General features: G+C 42.0%; 1 protein-coding gene across 1 annotated transcript; it reads left to right on the top strand.

Annotated features, from left to right (window-relative positions):
• Nucleotides 1-5,366: 5,366 nt before the first annotated feature.
• LOC122665735 lies at nucleotides 5,367-6,095 on the top strand. The gene has a single exon (XM_043861880.1). It carries the CDS (start codon nucleotides 5,367-5,369, stop codon nucleotides 6,093-6,095), a length of 729 nt encoding a protein of 242 aa, XP_043717815.1.
• The last annotated feature ends 15,123 nt before the right edge of the window (nucleotides 6,096-21,218 follow it).

Below are 21,218 nucleotides of genomic sequence, written 5' to 3'. Positions count from 1 at the left end.
ATAAGCCCAATCAGTACTACCATTGTCACGACCAACAAGGTCATCACACTGATAGATGCATATTCCTTAAGCATGCAATCCAGGATTTGATCAACGAAGGCAAAATTGAACTTCAGAAGAAGCAGTCGCTAAATGTCACCACAAATCCTTTGCCCAACCATGGAGTAAACATGCTCCAAGAAGATGCTGAGCAGGCTGATCCTACCACTTTGAATCATCTAGTCAAGCAGAAGAGGAAGCTAATGAAGGCGAATGTCTATATAGCGATGCTGACCAAAAGACTCAAAGAGGAAAAGAAACGACAGACTCAACAGGAGATGTCTCAAGAAGTGAATCGACCCGATTCCCCTTTCTATCATCCAAATTCAGAAGGTGTCACTTGGATGGAATACCCGATGCCCACATGGAAAGTCTCACAACCACTTGTGAAGGGGACTTATTCTCCAGAGTCATTTACAGGGTTGGTGAACATGTTGTAAGGGGAAGCACTAGTCCGAGACCCTACCACACTGATCAAACCCATCCCGTGGTATTTAGAGAAAGATAAGCAGTCGCATCAAGTGCGGGCAGAGAAGATGCAAGTTTGCATCTATTGCCCCAAAACTAACTATGACGGGAATATCCGGATAGGTGGACAACCATGTGACCACGGCAGGGGCATAGCATCCATCAACCGGCTCCGAAATTTGGATTTCTTGAAGTTTGGATTAGAAGGTCTCGAATCAATGACACCATTGCGTAAATATGGCTTCTCGCCATCCAAAGTATGTCACTTAGTCCCTGAAGAAGAAGAAGAAGTAGAAAGAAATGAAATTACTACAGTCACACCCCAGCTCCTCAAAGCAGTCTCAGCACTAGCTATTGGTCAAGTTCTATCAGAAGAAGTCTCTCTTATCCATATAGGGGGAGACACTGATGACAGCTCAGATGAGGTGGGCGATCAAGAAGTCCACGAAGAATGGATGGAGTATGTCGAGCAGAGTTCGACGATGGATGATGAAGGAGTTGGTGTGATGGATTAGGTAAACAACATCGGGAGTGATGATAATGGTGATCCTACTAACCTTATTCAACCCATATCATCAGATGATGATTAGAGCAGAGATGATGAGGAGATATCCTCGCCAGAAGTCCCAAGAGGTGATTGGACTGTGTCTAGAGAAGATTTTGAGCGTTGGAGCATGAGCACCTTCTACCAAGTAGCAGACATACTTGATATCTCTACCAATACTCAAGAGATCCTCTAGAAGGCTACTTCTCTATTTCCAGATCTGGTGTGTAGTAACTTCGCGGTGTGTTATGAAAGGCTGGTAATGCCAAATGAAAATGGTGTGCTCACTCGAACTCTTCATGAGTTGAAAAACATGGCTTGGTTAGCCAATGCTTTGGCTCGTGATTTGTTCGGAACCCCTCCTAAAGATCTAGCCCTGTATTCAGATTCATTCTCCTATCCGGATCCGCCCCGAAGAAGTGAGACATGGGATGCGTGGATTAATGACATCAGTCTCGGAGAATTTTAGAATGACCCCACCAGAGGTATCTTTCCTAAGGACATCGATGCTGAGGGGGAGGAAGATTCAAAAGGAGAACAATCCTCTGAAGAAGATGAAAGTGAGCAAGAGGTTGTATCATAGGGTCAGAAGATGAAGAATCTGAACAAGAAGAGGAAACAGAGGATGAGGACCCTTGGTAACTAATGACGCGTCTGGAGAAGTATGAGAACATCTGCGGGCCAGCACCATGGGCCTTGTCATTTCAGGTGAACAAAATCCATCGGGATGTGGATAAAATCCAGGAAATGCTCATGAGAATGGTGGTTATAGATGATAAGTACCAAGAAGAGCTTCAACAGCTGGAACCCGTCAAAGAACAGTGGTCACTCCCTTAAGCAATTCATCACCTGGAGAACTCTATAAAGCTAACTTTGGCTTTGGCACTAGACCTATGTGGGACTCCAAACTCCGTCCCTAGATCAGGGCAACAGAGAATACCGTGCGTGGGCAAGAGCACATGATGAGTTCCATATGTGTCATGTCAACGGAGAAGGAGCAGTTAATGATCCAACAGGGTTAGGGAACATCCACCCAGTTATTTCAAGTTCAGAAGAGAGTTCCAAAAATTTAGGTTCTCAGGGGGAAGAGAAAGACCGTTTATAAGTTATTGGTAGAAGCAAAGAAGATGTACCAAGCAGCTCTGGAAGCCTTTCAAACCATTAGCCAAATGTTACCAGAAGATTCTCACATGGTCCAGCAAGTTGCTAAGAAACAAGGAACCCTGTCAAAAATCCTGGATCAAGCCCAGAAGTCTATTGTGGCCTTGTCCGATGAAGGAGTGGAAATCCAAAATTGTCCTAAGGGCCCCATTATCATCACCGATAGTGACGAAGAGGATGACAACTTTTGTCCAGTTAAGTTGGTCATCAAAGGAAGGGAGTCAGAAGTCGCAGAAACTAGGAGTGGCCGAAACTTCAAGAATAAGGATTTGACAGTGGAAAAATATCAGTCTAGCTAATCAATGGCGGGTGTTGAGCCAAAAAATTGAGTATTGCATCAATTGAAGAAGGCCCAAGCCAATATCTCAATTTGGGGATTATTAATGGCATCACCAACCCATCGAGAAGCTGTTTTGAAAGCTCTCACCAAAGTACAAGTGCCCATAGAAATGGGACCTGAAGAGCTATCTCACATAGTAAGGGCTACTTATGCCATTCAGTCACTCTTTTTCTCAGAAGAAGACTTACCCCCAAGAGGGAAGAACCATAACAGGGTAGTCTACATTACCATGGAATGCAACAAGAATCAAGTCCCCCAAGTTCTGATAGACAATGGGTCTGCTCTCAATGTAATGCCTTTCAAAGCTGCAAGATGCATGGGTTTACCTCTGGACAAAATGGACATCCAGTCAAACCATCAGGTCATACGATAATTCTAGGAGGGAGGTAATCAGGATTCTTACCACCAGTGTTAATATTGGGCCAGCCTGCTTTACCATAGACTTCCAAGTCATTGACATTCAAGCATCTTTTAATATGTTGCTTGGGAGGCCGTGGCTGCATTCAATAGGAGCCCTAGCATCAAGTCTCCATCAAAAGCTAAAGTTCATACATGACCAGAAAGTGATTACCATCTTCGGAGACCCAGAAATGGTGCACACTTTGACCAACATAGAAGTGGGTGGTTCACCCTCGCAGGAGGTGCAGCTTAGTGGGTTTGAAATCGGCCACATTCGTACTACCTCTACAAATGAAGAAGATTGGAGTCTAGAGAAATTCCCGATAGTATGGAGCGAGGCCTCTATAAAGATCATGAGGAAGATGAAATACTTTCCAGGACTGGGATTAGGAAAGAACTAATAGAGGGTACCAGCATTCCCGAAAATGCAGGCCAATTCTAATCGTTGTGGATTAGGGTTTAATCCAAGGGACTTAAAGAAAAAAGCCTCAGGATAGAGAAACAGTACAGCAAATGGTACATCGTACTTCAAGACTCTAAACGGGTACTTCATGAAAGTAGGAGAAGACTTTCCTTACTGTGGAAATCAGGAGCCATGGTTCAATCAAGAGTAGGGCAAACGTTTGCCAGGGCTTGAAATATTCTTCAAAAATGAAGTAGATTGGATGGCCATGGAATTGGATCAAGCAAGCAAGAAGAAAGTCACAGGAGACTAAGGCATCGAAAAACTGTTCGAAGTAGCAGTGTTCATCGAGGAAGAAGAAGAAGGACCAGCACCACATCTTCTCATACAACCTCTCCAAGGATCTATAGCAAATTGGGCAAGAATGATGGAAGATTTCCATGTTAATGAGTCTGAAGTTATAACCAGCTCTAGCATAGCCCTGTATAAGTCTGTCCCTGAGTCTGTATCTGAGTCCCTTAAAGAAAGTGGAAATGTCCAGTCTATTGGGTCTATCTGTACTCTTCCCCTTATCATGAATGAAATTGCTGATTCTGAGTATGCTTCTTCTTCTTCTTCTTCCTATTCTTCTTCTGATGATAATGTCCTAGAACATCGTAACCTATTAGAACAATTGGAGCAAAGAAGAGCTCAACCCGTCCGAGAGGATACCCATCTCATAAATATAGGGACCGACCAATGCCCTCGAATGATCAAAATTGGTTCTTCTCTTAATGATGACGAAACATCCCAAATGATCTCTCTCCTCAAGGAATTTGAGGAAGTCTTCACCTGGTCCTACAAGGATATGCCTGGCATCGATCCAAAGATTGTGCAACACAAATTACCGACATATCCAGATGCTCGCCCAATCAAGAAGAAGTTAAGGAGGATGCGGTCGGAATGGAGTGAGAAGATCAGGGAAGAAGTCATCAAGCAGTGGAATGCAGGATTTCTCCAAGTAACCTAGTACCCTCAATGGTTATCCAATATTGTCCCAGTCCCTAAGAAAGATGGGAAGGTCAGAATGTGTGTGGATTTCTGTGACCTAAACAGGGTCAACCCTAAGAACGATTTCCCGTTACCCCAAATTGACATTTTGGTGGACAATACTACAGGCCATGCTCTGCTATCTTCCATGGATGGTTTCTCAGGATATAACCAAATCAGTATGTGCCCAAAGGACAGGGAGAAGACTGCCTTCACCACACCATGGGGAACATTTTGTTACAAAGTGATGCCTTTTGGATTGAAAAATGCTGGGGCAACATATCAAAGAGCGGCCACGGCTATCCTACACGACATGATACACAAAGAAGTAGAGGTGTATGTCGATGATATGATAGTTAAATCTATTGACCGACAGGGCCATTTTGCAGCCCTTAGAAAATTCTTTGAAAGAATCAAAGAATACAAGCTAAGGCTGAACCCTCAGAAATGTGTGTTTAGGGCCAAAGCTGGAAAACTGCTAGGATTCCTGGTCAGCAAAAGGGGAATAGAAGTGGACCCCGACAAGATAAAGGCCATCATAGAAATGCCACCACCTCGAACAAAAAAAGTGGTACGAGGTTTCTTAGGCAGCATTCAATACATCAGCAGGTTCATATCTCGGCTAACGTCCACTTGTGAACCTATCTTCAAACTTCTAAGGAAGAAAGCGCCAAAAGAGTGGAATGCGAAATGCCAAGATGCCTTTATGAAAATCAAGGAGTATCTACTTTCTCCTCCTGTACTTGTCCCCCCAGTATTCGGTGAACCTTTGCTCTTATATTTGTCAGTAGGAGAGACGGCGATCGAATCAATGATGGCCAAGTAGGCAAGGCGAATGGAGAAGAGCACATAATTTACTACGTGAGCAAGAAATTGTTGAAACTCGATATACTCCCATGGAAAAGACCTGCACATCCCTGGTTTAGGTTACTAAACGTCTAAGGCATTATATAGTATCACATCCAATTAAGTTGATCTCGCGAATGGATCCAATCAAATACCTTTTCGAGAAACCGGCAGTGACTGAGAGGATGGCCAGGTGGTTGTTGCTATTATTAGAATTCGACATAGCTTATGTCAATCAAAAATCTGTGAAAGGGCAAGCAATCTTCGACCATTTGGCAACATTCCCTACAGGAGTTGATCCCCCACCAACAGAGGACTCTTTCCTAGATGAAGATTTACACTCCATAGAAGCAGAACCAAATGAAGGGTGGCAGCTGTATTTCGATGGAGCCGCAAATCAAAAGGGGTTTGGCACTGGGGTATTACTGATAACCCCAGTGGATTTTTACTTGCCGATGAAATTCCGGTTAGAATTCAGTTGCACCAATAACATAGCAGAGTATGAAGCTTATGCTATTGGGTTGGAAATGGATTTGTCTGTAGGGGTGGACAAGATTAAAGTTTTTGGAGTTTCCTCCGTTGTGATTTGTCAAACACAAGGGAAGTGGAAGACTAGGGATGAAAAGCTAAAGCCCTACCAGGTGTATTTGGATCAATTGACCCGATGCTTCAAAAAAGTCTCCTTTGAATATCTGCCCAGAGATAATAATCGGTTTGCCGATGTCTTGGCCACTCTGGCATCTATGGTAGAATGTGATACACAGGACAAGATCCGGCCTTTTCTGATAGAAAGAAGGACTAGCCCAGCATATAAAGAGCCAGTCAATGCACTCACCGAGGATGGAAGGCATTGGTACACTCAGTGATTGATTACATCAAAGAAAGGAGGTACCCTGAATATTATTTAGAAAGAGAGAAGAGGCACTTGCGAAAATATGCTACTCAGTTCATCCTCCAAGGAAACTTGTTGTACAAGAGGTCTTATGATGGCATCCAGCTGTTATGTGTAGATGAGGAACACACTCAAATGATCATGCATGAAATCCATCAAGGAATATGTGGACCTCACATGAACGCGAGGATGTTGGCCAAGAAAATTCTCATAATGGGGTATTATTGGGCAACAATAGAAGCTGAGTGTGCCATCTTCGTAAGACGATGTCATAAATGCCAGATATTTGTCAATATCATTCATATTCCTCCAACAAAGTTGCACTCATTAAATGCCCCTTGGCTGTTTTCTACTTGGGGAATTGATGTAGTTGGCAAGATAACCCCAAAAGCTTCAAATGGCCATCAATTCGTGCTAGTTGCCATCGACTACTTCACGAAATGGGTGGAAGCATAATCTTACGTAGTCTTGACTTCTGCCAAGATGGCAAAATTCGTAAAGGAGAGCATCATCTGTAGATACGGTGTACCTCAGCAATTGATTTCAGATTAAGGCTTGCATTTTCGAGGGAAAGTAGAAGAGCTCTGCAACCGATTTGGCATCAAGAGACACAAGTCTACTACTTACCGTCCACAGACTAATGGGGCAGTAGAAGCAGCCAACAAAAATATGAAAGTCATACTGCAGAAGATGGCCGATGCACATAGTGACTGGGTGGAGAAGCTTTGGAGCTACCCCGTATTCTCTGGTGTATGGGACGGAAGCTGTATTACCCGTAGAAATTCAAGTCCCTTCTCTTCGAGTCTTACTCGATAGTCAATTGCCAGAAGGAGAATGGGTAAGGGCTAGATACGAAGTGCTCAATCTCCTAGATGAGAAAAGGATGAAGGCCATGGACAATCTCAAGAAATATCAACAAAGAATAGCTAGGGCATTCAATAAGGGTGTCTACACTCGATGCATTAAAAAAGGAGCTTTGGTCCTTAGAGAGCAGCAGGCTCCGATTCACGACCCAAGAGGAAAATTTTGACCCAATTGGAGTGCACCCTACAAAGTCAAGACCATATTGCCAGGCCAGGCAATCCAACTCTCTGACCTTGATGGAGAAGATCTTCAGGGATTGGTCAATATGGACCAGTTAAAGAAGTATTTCGTCTGAGATGTTTGAAATAACTTAAACTACATTCGACCTGATTCCTCCTAAGGGATACGTAGGCAACTCGATGTATTCGGGTACGGTCTCAAAAAAAAAAAAAAAAAAAAAGAAAAATAATAAGAACACAAAAAAGAGAGAGGGCATTGTGTTGATTTCCTTCCACAATTCTGCCAGTCGGCATCCCCTGCACATATGGATAAATCTCACCATTTAGCCTTTAATCCATTTTCTGGACTTAGTTTAAGATTAGAGTCATCTAGAGCTGGTTATTAACAAAGGATTTATTCATTCTGTGTCATAAAATGCTAACCCGATCCTTGATGCAGGAAGCATGAGGGGACCAAAGAAAGAAGGGCTGGCCGAACAGTTGCACCAGTGGACTCTCCAGATGAATGTGGATGAGCCTACACTTTTAGATGATCTCCATCTAACAATTCTGGGTAGGATCAATTGTTTCAAGCTTCAAAATGCTGGAATCCCCAATTACACGCATTTCATTTTGAAAAAGTCTGGTTGGCTCCAACCATTGAAGAATTCAGAGCTTGCATGATATCACCCCCTCGAGGGAAATTGTTCCTCCCAATCATGAAGAAAGAACAACTTTTCAAAAATCTAGAAGATTTCTTTGCCATGAATAAGGAGGTAAAGCAGATTCTCAATTACGATAAGGTGGATGCGTTAAAAGTTGTGAAGATCTTCAACAACAACATGCTTGCAAAAGAAGGTCAAATTCGATGCAGAAGATGGGCATACATATTCTGTATGATTGGGAAGTACCTGCTAACATCTTCGGGAAAAGGCATGTCCCCAATGATTGTGGAAGTAGTCAAACAGGTTGAAGAAGGATGCGACATTGTCCCCACCATTTTGGTAGAGACTTCTAAAGGATTTGATATCATGAGTCGGTCTCAGAAACATAGAATGGACTTCTTTCATGGACCTCCGGCGGTGTTCCAAATGTGGTTGATGGAAAAACTAGAATTGGTAATACCAATTCCATGCTCTCATCTCCGACCCATACACTATCAAACGAAAAGAGAAAAGCCAGAATTCCACAAGATCCAAGATTGGAAGAAGTATTTGGAGAGAAGAGATGTTCAAGAAATCTAATGGAACTGCCCTTGGATGAAGGGTGAGATGGAAGAGCCAGAAACACCTGGAGGCAATCATGTGAGATTCATGGGTTTGACTCACACTTGTTTTCACATTCCTTAGTTGGTGTCTCAAAAGCAAGAATAGCCTAAGTTGGAGAACTTTAGAACCCCAGAGATGTTGACTCAAGAAGTGGTAATTCTGTTATCCCAAATATGGAGAAAATGTTGTAAATGAGTGATATCAATCCAATGATCCTGTTTTGTTTGTTTTATCGGTTTTTGTCCCTTCTCATGTAATGGAACCACCTATCAATAGAATTTGTGCTTCTAAGAAAAGGGATTGAGTCATGTGGGCAATCATAGAGAGAGAAATATACAATGAATTTATACAAACAATTTATAACAAAAAAATATATATAATGATAAATAAAAAAATGTGTGTATATACAAGTAATCACAATAGTACCTGTACAAGGAATAAACAAAAACAAAACAAAAAAATACATAATTGTGACAATGTTATCAAAAAGCAAAAAAAAAAAAAAAGTAGAGAAAAAACAGAAAAAAAAAAAAAAAGAGAAGGATCACTCCTCTGGAGAATAGTCCTCGATGGAGACGTCCAAACCTCCACCCTCACCACTCTAAGACATCCTCAGAGTGTGTCTCTCGACCTTAACTCGGGCCATATTGGCCTATAGCCTCTCGTTCGTGAGCCTCAACCTCTCAGTCTCTCTCCGGTAGTGGTCAAGATCGATCCTCTACAAAAGGAGTCAAATAATTAAAACATCGAGAGATGTTCATAAAATACATTAAAAAAAAATCAGGTGGAGGGCCAGAAGATTACCAGCTGATGTGTCGTCTCCGCGCGAGATATGATGACCTCATCTAGACTCGCCATCATACGCCTCATGTCAACATAGCGGTGTGCGTCCACCTAGGCACAGATGATGTCAATAATATTAATAGGCATTGGAATGAAACAACAAATAAAACACCCAAAAATGTCAAATTTGCTTATCCCGTCATAAGGAAGAGGGAGGCCTAGATCCGCGTCCTCAGAACAGGGAGGCTGTAGGATGGCCTCAACTCTCCCAGGCTCGTGATGGCGGACGAACCACGGGCGATACCCGAAGATGTAATCATCGGGACCCGCGATCCATAAAGCTGGGACTGCGCCATGAGGCTCAGCTCCCGACTTAGCCTCCACCGCGTGAGAAGCACGGGATGAACTGCCGCCACCATAGACCCCAAGACATACAGGGCGGTCTGGGAACTATCAAAAGAAGGAGCATGGAAAGGCGAGAATTAGTATAGCAGTCCGAGGGGAAAAATAATTAAATGAGAGAAAGATAAGGGAAATCTTACCCGAGGCCCCTCCCAAGTAAGGGGGATGCAGACCGTCTCCTGCTGGAGGAAGGTGGTGTAGTCTGTGTCAACTAACACCAACCCCTCACCCGCCCACCAATGCTAGATCTCCTCCTGGTCCATCAAGGCTGGCTCATGTACTTGAGCATGGGGAGGGCAGGGGGCCAGTCGCGCTTCGGACCACTGCAGGGACACTCGCTCTCCCATGTAAAATGAGAACCCCCATGGACCCTCAAAGAGGATCCGATAGGAGGAGAGAGCCGAGGCCCTCGCAAATAGGTCCAGCTCTAAGATGATCTCCCCCAAATAAGGGTGGAGAGAAGCCTGTCAAATAAAGTTAGGTCAACGCATTTAAAAAAAAAAAAAAACAAAAAAAAGAGAAGAGAGGGAGGGAATGAACAATCAGTTTAGATATTCCTCATCAGGCCGTAGCTTGTTCAGGAGGCCGCGAATGGACTCAAGGTCCTTATGGTGGCCACTCCTGAGCAGGTGGGACTTATGCCACCGCGTAGACCTAGGGAATGTGGTCCCAAGATCATCCCCAGCTCTGAAAGTCGGGACCCAAAATCATAGAACCTCATAGCTCCATGTCTATAATAAATATATGAGAGTTAGTAAGATAAGTTCAGATAACAAAATAAAATAAAACAAGAAAAAAAAAAGAAGCAAAGGTGAGAAAGCTTACCCATAGGACATAGTAGCATCCGATGAGGTTTGGCGACGCCATGACCAAGAAATCCATCATATAGAGAAAGTGGGTGTACGCCGAACCACCCCAATCATAGCTCGTGGCTAGATTGAAGTCCTGAAAGAAGCGGACGTATGCAGTGTCAGCAGTCACTGTCCCCGTCATATCGCTAAATATGACCTCTGCCAGTAGATAGAGGAGGAAGCATCTAGCCTGCTGGTCCTAAAGCTCAGAGGGTGACTGGTCTGTCACAGCTCTCTCGTCCCAAGAGCTCCTCAGGGCCACCGCAGGGATCTCCCTCTCAGTAACCATGATCCCCAACTGCTACCTGTAGTACTCGAGGCGCTCTGCTGGCTTCATCGAAGCTATGACCCTCTCCTCCGGGGTCAGAGTCATGGGTTCCCCTCCAAAGGATAGCCCGATGATCATATAGAAATCTAGAGGGGTGACCAACGCCTCACCAAAAGGAAGGTGAAAGGTGTGGGTGCTCGGCCACCACCTGTCTATCAAAGCCCTCACTGTCGGGCTATCTAGCTCTAGGGCTAAGGACGTGGCGATATGCCCTAGCCTGGCTCGGCTCACTCTTGACTACACCGCCTAGCAGAGTGCTCTGTACCACTCTGAAACAGCCTCCAGCCCACAGTACTTCTTGAGCAAAGGAAAGGACTGGCCCTGCAAGGAAGAATAAAGATAAATAGTTAGTCAAGATACATTAGGCAATAATCAATAAGCTGGATTATGAAAATAAGAACGAAAAAAGAAACAAAATTTTGCGTGCCACTGGGTGCCTAAAGTAGTATCTAGGGGTATTGCCTCGATTTGCATGCTAAAAGACACTTGGGGTAGTGTCTAATGGCCTCGCCTTGATTTGCATGCCACTGGGTGCCCAAGGTGGCATCTAGGGGCATTGCCTCGATTTGTGTGCCAAAAGATACTTAGGGTAGTGTCTGATGGCCTTGCCTTGATTTACGTGTCACTAGATGCCTGAGATGATATCTCGGGGCATTACCTTGCTTTGTGTGTCAAAAGACACTTAGGGTAGTATCTAATGGCCTCACCTTAGTTTACGTGCCACTAGGTGCCCAAGGTGGTATCTAAGGGTATTGCCTCGATTTATGTGCCAAAAGACAGTTAGGATAGTGTCTGATGGCCTCACCTTGATTTATATGCCACTGGGTGCCTCAGATGGTATCTAGGGGCATTGCCTCAATTTGTTTGCCAAAAGACACTTAGAGTTGTGTCTAATGGCCTCGATTTGATTTATGTGTCACTGGGTGCCTAAGGTGGTATCTAGAGGCATTACATCAATTTGTGCGGTCAAGAAACGCTTAGGGAAATACTTAATGGTCTCACCTCAATTGGCCGACCCTAAGTCATGCCTAAAGGTGTTTACGCAACAAAACAATAAATCAATAAACTTGAGCTAAGGTAGGGAGACTGACTTGACCCCAGATGGAGCAGCAACCGTGGCGAGTAGTGTCAACCAGTGTGACCCCTGAGGGGTACCAAGCTGCACGAGCATCCTTGTCAGTGGTGCCAAGAAGTGGGCCCTTCGAGGGCTGGAGTGCACGTCGGTGGAAAGACGTAGTGTGAATGAGGACAAAAAAGGGAGTCAAAAACAAAAATGACAGAGCTTCGCAGCAAAAAAGGAGAGTGAAGAAATGAGGGGAGAACCCTCTATTTATAGAAAAACCCACCGCGTCCACGACGCCGTGGAGATCTCCACGGCTCCTTAGGCTAGCGGCCCACGGCACCGTGGGAGATTCCCCACGGAGCCGTGGAATCTGGCATGGTGCCGTGCACATAGGGCCGTGCCAGCACGGTGCCGCCCATACACGGTGTCGTGCGGACTCCCACACTACGCCGTGGACCTCAAAAAAAAAATAAATAAATAAATGAATAATAATAATAAATTGTACCTGCTAGCACGAATGGACCATTTGACCTCTAATGGTGTACATTTTGGATTGCTTTTTCATTAGCATCATGGTTTCATAGGATTGTATCTGCATGTACCATTCAAATTCTTATTTGATCATGATAGAGAGGGTTTGGTTTCTGATCTTTCAGTTCTATCAAATCTTTGTACAATTTAACCAACTCATGCGATCATTTCTATACTCACTTGCGAATGAATTATCTGATTATTGCACAATTGATCTTTCCAGGGTCATGTACAATTCCACATCCCCAGTGGTCTTCTTTACAGGATTGATTCGTTATCTGACTTTCCCTTATACTTGTACCCACCTGTGGGACAATCATTTATCCACATCCCCAGGAAAGTGCATTTATTTTGATCCCACCATGGAAAGTACGTCTAATATGATCCCCAGTAAAGTTATCAAAACTTGATCTCCGGTTGAGTGGTGCCTTATCACCCTCAAAACCTGATTCCCAATTGAGTGGTGCCTTGTCACCCTCAAAACTTTATCCCCAATGAAACCGTCAAAACTTGATTTCCGATCGAGCAGTGCCTTGTCACCCTCAAACCTGATCTTCGGTTGAGCGGTGCCTTATCACCCTCAAAACTTGATCGCCAATAAGGTCTTCAAAACTTGATCGTCGGTCGAGCGGGGCCTCATCATCCTCAAACTTGATCTTCGATTGAGCGGTGCCTCATCACCCTCAAAATTTGATCTCCGGTTGAGTGGTGCCTCATCACCCTCAAAACTTGAACTCTGGTCAAGTGGTGCCTCATCACCCTCAAAACTTGATCTTCTGTAGAGCGGTGCCTCATCACCCTCAAAATTTGATCTCCGGTTGAGCGGTACCTTATCATCACCCTCAAACTTAATTCTCGGTCAAGTGGTGCCTTATCACCCTCAAACTTGATCTTCGATCGAGCGTTGCCTCATCACCCTCAAAATTTGATCTCTGGTTGAGTGGTGCCTCATCACCCTCAAAACTCGATCTTCGGTCGAGCGGTGCCTCATCACCCTCAAAATTTGATCTTCGATCGAGAGGTGCCTTATCACCCTCAAACTTAATTCTCGATCGAGTGGTGCCTTATCACCCTCAAACCTGATCTTCGGTCGAGCGGTGCCTCATCACCCTCAAAATTTGATCTCCAATCGAGCGGTGCCTTATCACCCTCAAACCTAATTTTTGGTCAAGGGGTGCCTTATCACCCTCAAACCAGATCTTTGGTTGAGTGGTGCCTTATCACCCTCAAACCTGATCTTCGGTCGAGCGGTGCCTTATCACCCTCAAACCTGATCCTTGGTCAAGCGGTGCCTTATCACCCTCAAACTTGATCTGCGATCGAGCGGTGCCTTATCACCCTCAAAGCTTAATTTCGGTCGAAGGGTGACTTATCACCCTCAGGATTTGATTTACGGTCAAATGGTGCCTTATCACCCTCAAAATTTAATTGAGCGATGCTCACATAATAAAGATTTGGTTTTTTCGAGTTTTTCTTTTGAGGTTTATCAAAAGATTTCATCGTGATTAACCATCTATTTTTAGCAACTTTGTCGCCTTTGAGCAAAGCGTCAGCAGTAGATGCTCTTGGTGACAAAATTAGTTGGTCTTTTATCTTTATCCTTCGGCTGTTGGCACAGCCCTCGGCCAAAGAGGGGTAAACTGTAGACACTGATTTTTGTCACCCCCTATTTGGCGATAATGACAACGGGACATGGACGATGGACGATGCACTTTCCTCTTTCTGGACCCAAAATACCTGACCTATAAGCCCAAGAACCGTTCTGAACCCAAAATGTCTCATTTTAGGCCCAAAAATAAGGAAAAAGTGGTACTACGCTTCCACGGCACCATGGACTTTTTCCACGGCACCATGGGGGCCCACCATGGCACCTATGTACTTTTTCCACAGTGCCATGAAGGGGTGTGACATCAGCCTGCTGATGTCACCCACGATGCCGTGAAAAAGTTTCCCACGGCGCCATGGACATCTCCACGGCGATGTGGAAGGCTTATCCAGCCAAAGGAGAGGGTCCCCCTTCCCTATAAATAGGCGGGTCCCCCTCCCCCATTTCTCATGGGTTTTTGGGCTGGAGACCCTCCATGCATGATTATGACCTTTCTTGCACCCTTTTTCATCCCTTTCTCCGACAAAGTAAGTGAGTGAGTGAAGGTTCTTCGGCGTGGATAGATCCTTTGATTATCCCTCTGAGCATAGAGCATTTCTGCTCCTAGGCGTTGTTATCCCGTCAGTGTACGGCTAATAGTCAAAACCCCTTTGTTACAGACGTTATTCTGTCTGTTTGCTCCCCACCAAATCACTTGAAAGAGCCGTTGCTCTGCCTAAAAGGAATCGGCGTCAGTCCATTCGTCCATCTCCCCTGAGCCAAGGGAATAGAACCGTACAGGTATAATTACTGCATTCTTATCATTTCAATGTAGTCCTTGCGTATTCCATCATTTTAGTATATGTTTTTCATATATTTAATGTAGTTTATTATGTTTTAATTCAATTTATAACGTCTGAATGTAGTTCATAATATCCCCCATCCCCATAATAAAAGAGAGAGAATATTTGTCCTTATGTAGCATCCAGTACAGAGAGACCGGTTTCGGCTGGGCGAGGTGGGTGCCTAACACCTTCCCACACTCGTAACTTGACCCATTACCCGAACCTCTGGCCAGACCATATGGAGTCACGTAGCCCGATTCCGTTCACAACAGATAGGGCTGCACTTAATGGGTCCTAGGCCCTAACCCTAGGAGGTGACTTCACATTACTTTAGTGCGTTATGCATGATCCCAATCCCCTGGTATCACTCTTGAACATTGACAATATTACCCAGCATTAATATGCCTGCATCCCACAAAGGCTGCGGAGGCCTCATCAAAGATGCGAGGACCATGGTACTTACAGATAGGGATCGTTGCTTTTGGGGTCTTACGCCATTAGGTGATTTTAATGTTAAGTTTGCCTGGGAATGTTATAGAGCTAAACATGCTATGGTCTGGTGGTTTGAGGTAATTTGGAACAAGGCCCTTCTGCCTTCATTTTCAATCTTTGCGTGGTGGCTTTTGCACGAAAGAATTTCCACTGAGGAATCTTTGAGAGTCAAGGATATCCCTGTGGTATTGAGGTGCTTGCTTTGTTGTGCTGAGGTAGAATCGGATTTCCATTTATTTTTGGATTGTCCATATTTTCAAGGCAGGTTTGGGCCTAGTTTTTGAGCTTTTTTGACTTGGGGTGGCTAGGTTCTTCATCTTATGTGGAGTTGGTTATTTGGTGGGGAAGGAAGCGTAATGGGGTGTCTATGAAGGATGCGTGGTGTGTTGGGGTGGTAATTGTGCCGTGTGTTTTGTGGCTAGAACGGAATAGAAGGAAATTTGATACTTCCCCTAGATCTGTTCAAGCTTGTTGTGCGGCAATCATGGATTTTATCAAGGAGGTCTCGCCTTTTTCTAAATACCTGGTGTTGTTGATTCAAGACTTGTTGCCTGCTAGGCACCTCTCCATCCCTATCCTCCCTAAGCCGGCTCGTGTTATCAGGGAAGTTCATTAGTGTCACCCTTTGAAGGGATGGATCAAGCATAATGTCGACGAGTGTGTGTTGGGTAATCCAGGGAAGACGGGGGCAGGAGGTGTCCTCAGGAATGATCAGGTAAGTCCTGTTTCAGCTTTTTCCATTTTTATTGGCACATCTACTAATTATGTGGCTGAGTTTTGGGCGATCTTTCATGGCCTCTTACGGGCGAAGGAGTTGGGAATTACTCACTTATACTGAATGTGACTCTCAAGCTGTGACAAGGGCTCTTCAGGTGGGATTGGTTCCCTGGCTCTTTCAGGGTTTGTGGGTTTCTTTGCTCCCTTTCCTTTAGTCTAGTTGCTGAAAAATCACCCATTGTTACAGGGAAGCGAATCCGGTGGCTGATGGGTTGGGGAAATTGATGGCTCAAAACAGTGAGTCTATTGCGTGTTTCACTAATTTCCCTTCAGGGGTTACTAAGTTTTTGCTGGAGGATACGCTACGGAAAGCTAAATTTTGTTTTGATTAGGGTAGGCTTGGCTGTCTGAGGTGTTGGAGAATTCTAACTCCACCTCCATAAGTGTTTTGATGCTAACAAACATATTAGAAATGGTCTTGTGTGTGTCTTCGTGTCAATAGGCCAATAAGTCACAGAACTAGAAGATATAAAGTAAGAAGACACAAAATAAAAGACACTCAAGTACAAACCATTGAAGTTCAAGATCTTGAAGATGTGACATCGCTTGTCAAGTAAAGAGTGTTTGAAGATTGAAGTACTTGAAGATTGAAGAACTTCACATAAAGCAAGAAAGACAAGATGCTCGTGTACACATACTTAGAATACTCACACTGCATGCTTGTAATTGACACTACATGCTTGTAATTGCATTTGCATAAAATGAATGAATAAGCATATACATCATTTAGGGACCTTAAAAGGTTATAAATGAATCCCCTATGACCTTAGAATATGTTAAAAATGATTGGAGAAAGTCCCGGACCAATCTCCTTAGTCAAATTGTCTGAATCATGTGTGAAACGGCTAAAGAGATTTGGGATACACTTGTGGTTTCATATAAAGGGACTTCACAAGTAAAGGAATCCAAAATTGATAAACTAGCACATGAATATGAATTGTTTAAGATGTTAGAAAATGAGAATATTTCAAATATGTTTTTGCATTTTACTAACATCACCAACAAGTTGAAGGACTTAGGTAAAATATATACCAAGTCAAAAAATATAAGGAAAATTCTCAGGTCACTTCCCTCTAAGTGGAGACCGAAAGTAACAGCCATAAAGGAAGCAAAAGACCTCGACAAAGTGGGCCTGGACAAACTTCTTAGATCTCTTTTCACTCACAAAGTCAAATTGAATGAAGATGAAAGATGTTTGGAAATAAAAGAACCAAAGAAGAAGACCATAGCTCTCAAGACCACTAATCCATCTGATGAAGAGAGTAATGAAGAAGAGGACATCAATCTCTCAGAAAAGAAAATGTCTCTTATTACCAAAAAAATTTAGAAATTCCTCAAAAAGAAAGGAGAAAAATATTTCAACAAGAGACAAGCAAGCAAAGGTAAGAATCCATCTAAAGACAAACCTCTTCCTTCTAAGAAAGATATTGTTTGCTATAAGTGCAGAAAGCCCAGACACTTCAGAACTGAGTGCCCAAAAGGACAAGATAAGAAGAAAGTGTATGCCGTTGAAATCTCATGGGACTCAAGTGAAGAAGAAGTAGTGGGAGATTCTGATGAAAAAGTTACAAATCTAGCTCTCATGGTAACAGAAGATGACATAGAGGTAAGTTTAGCCTATCTCACCTCTAATTCTAAAGTGATTCTATTGAAGAAATAGATACGAATGATATAGATGAAAATGATATTGAAAAGTAATTTGAAACTCTCTATGAGGCAAGCTGCAAACTTGAAGCTTCAAACTCGTTTTTAGAAAAAGAAGTGATAGAATTGCATAATAAAATAGATAATCTACGTATCTACATTGCCCAACTTGAAAGAGAAAAGGAGAAATTGACGTTGACCTTACTTACCTTCACCAAGGGACAAAAATCATTGGACACTCTTCTTGGTACACCTCAAAAACCACCAAAATAAGGAAGGATTAGGCTATAATGGGAGAATCTCATATCATGCCAAAGGTAAAGAGAAAGTGGTGTACATAGAAGAGGAAAGAACACATCAAGGTCAAACATCAATTTCTCATGCTCCCTCTTCAAGAAATTAAGGGTACAAAAGTCAAAGGTATAAAAATCAACGATATCATGCATTTCAATACACTTCTCAAAGAAGGAATAGACCTTAAAGGGAATACATACCCCAAAGACCTCAAAGGCCCCAAAGACCTTAAAGATCCCAAAGACACTTTCATAGACCACAAGTTCCATACAAAATGGAAAGAAGCTATAGACCTCAACCCAATCATAGGCCATATATGAAGTATAACTCATATAGACCTTATGATTATCAAAGATTTCAAAGAGGTAGAAGGACTCAAAACTCCGTTGATTGACAAAGATCACAAAAACAGAAAAGAGCACCATCTCCATTTGATATTTGTGATCCTAGGTACCAACAACCCAAGAACTATGTTCCGGACACAAACTATGGTTCAAACAAGGACCATAAATATAAGAAAGTTTGGGTACCTAAGGAATCTCTCAATTCTAACAACAATGGACCCATGAGATTATGGGGACCAATGCATGTGTAAACTTTATTTTGTAGGTATGCTTGAAGAGCAAAGGTCAAGTAGAATGGTATATCGACAGTGGATGCCCTAAACATATGATGACAAATACGAAGCTTTTTACAAAATTAAGAAAATATGATGGAGGATGGGTGACTTTTGGAGACAATAGCAAAGGAAAGATAATCGGCATTGAAAACATCAACATAGGAGATACTTCCATCACAAACGTTTATATGGTAAACAAACGTGCCTACAACCTACTTAGTGTAAGTCAACTGTGTAGTGTTGGATATAAAGTAAGTTTTGATGTTTCACATTACCTGGTTATGGATATAAATAACAAAGTAGTATTGAAAGGAACTAGTAATAACAACATATATACGTGAATTATTGATGAAGCTAGTTCTAGCAATACTTGCTTAGTTTTTTATGAAGAATCAAGTGTTTGGCATAGAAAATTTGGACATATAAATATCAAATTGATTCAATTAATAGCTTCCAAGGATCTTGTTCGAAACTTACCCAAACTAAAGTTTGACAAGAATCATTTTTGTGATGCATGCCAAAAGGGTAAATAAGTTAAAGTTTCTCACAAATCTAAGAACATTATTTCAACTACTAGACCACTTGAACTTCTCCATTTAGATCTTTTTGGCCCTATCCCTACTCCAAGCTTGAGTGAAAAAGTATACACTTTTGTCATTGTTGATGATTATTCTAGATATACTTGGACTTCTTTTCTTAGACATAAAAAGGAGGCTTTCGATGAATTTTCAAAACTGTGTAAGAAAATCCAAAACAAAAAGGGCTATTTGGTCACTACAATAAGAAGTGATCATGGTGGTGAGTTTGACAACTCAAATTAGTTTGGAAAATATTGTGATGGTGAAGGCATCACTCATAATTTTTCTTCTTCTAGAACACCCCAGTCCAATGGGGTTGTTGAAAGGAAAAATAGATCCCTTCAAGAGACTGTCCGGACTATGTTTAATGAATATTCTCTACCTAAATATTTTTGGGCTGAAGTTGTGAATATTGTTTGTTATATTTTATATCGTGTCTTGATTCAAAATTTTTTATCTAAAACACCCTATGAGTTATATTTTGAAAAGAAACCCAAAGTTGATTATTTTTAAATATTTGGATGTAAATGCTTCATTTTGAATACTAAAGATTCCAAAGGTAAATTTAATGAAAAATTAGATAAAGGCATTTTTCTTGGGTACTCTAGCAATAATTGTGCCTATAGAGTATTCAACAAAAATACCTTAGTTATAGAGGAATCTATGAACATTAGATTTGATATTTCTCCCCCAAAAAAAAAGTATAAACCTCTAGTTGATGAGGATGAGGATGTCATTTCTGAAATCTCTAAAAGGGTAGAGACCACTTCTTTAAAAGAAGATGAAGATTCTCCCAAAGAAATATCCAAGGAAAACTCTTTGGAGCTTCCTAAAGAAGTTAGAACATTAAGAAATCATCCATTAGAACAAATCATTGGTGACTTAGAATCAGGTGTTCAAACTAGGTCTAAACTCCAAAACATTTACAATTTGCTGCATTCCTATCTATGATAGAACCTAAGAACATAAAAGAAGCTCTATTGGACAGTGATTGGATTTTGGCCATGCAAGAAGAGCTCCATCAATTTAAAAGAAATGATGTTTGGGAGCTTGTGCCAAAACCCAAAAACAAGTCCATAATTGGAACAAAATGGGTGTTCAGAAATAAATTAGATGAAAATGGCATTGTAGTCAGAAATAAGGCTAGGCTAATGGGTCAAGGATATAATCAGTAAGAGGGAATCGATTTTGATGAAACATATGCTTCTGTTGCTAGATTAGAAGCCATTAGAATGCTTCTAGCATTTACCTGTCATAAAAATTTTAAACTTTTTCAAATGGATGTGAAAAGTACTTTCTTAAATGGTTTTATTGAAGAAGAAGTATATGTCTCTCAATCTCCAGGTTTTGAAAGCTCTTCTCACCCTGATTATGTCTTTAGATTAAAGAAAGCTTTGTATGGACTTAAACAGGCACCAAGAGCATGGTATGACAGGTTAAAAACCTTTCTGATTGAAAATGCGTACATCATTGGTTAGATAGACACTACATTATTTGTTAAGCGTAAAGGCTCAAAATTAATTATAGTACAAATATATGTAGATGATATTATCTTTGGTGCTACTAATGAATCTTTATGCATTGAATTTAGTGATTCTATAAAAAATGAATTTAAAATGAGTTTAATGGGTGAACTCAACTTCTTTTTAGGTCTTCAAATCAAACAAACTTAAAATGGGATTTTTATAAATCAATCAAAATATATTAAAGAATTATTAAAGAAGTTTGATATTAACTCCCAAAAGGCCTTCAACACTCCCATGAGTACCTCAATAACTCTCTCAAAAGATGAGAATGGAACCCTAGTTGATCTTACTAGTTATCGAGATATGATTGGAAGCCTGTTATACTTAACTGCTAGCAGACCAGATATCATGTTTAGTGTTTGTGTATGTGCTAGATTTTAAGCTAATCCTATGCAATCACATTTAAGTGCAGTTAAAAGAATTTTTAAATATTTAAAAGGAACCATCGATATAGGGTTGTGGTATCCAATGCACAATGATTTTGAATTA

Source organism: Telopea speciosissima, chromosome 6 (assembly GCF_018873765.1).
Source record: "Telopea speciosissima isolate NSW1024214 ecotype Mountain lineage chromosome 6, Tspe_v1, whole genome shotgun sequence".
In the NCBI taxonomy this organism is placed as follows: domain Eukaryota; kingdom Viridiplantae; phylum Streptophyta; class Magnoliopsida; order Proteales; family Proteaceae; genus Telopea; species Telopea speciosissima.
This window is presented reverse-complemented; position numbering and strand designations above follow the sequence as displayed.

Excerpts from the sequence above, each read along its gene's own strand:
- LOC122665735 (XM_043861880.1), top strand. The coding sequence starts at position 5,367 with ATGGATCCAATCAAATACCTTTTCGAGAAACCGGCAGTGACTGAGAGG.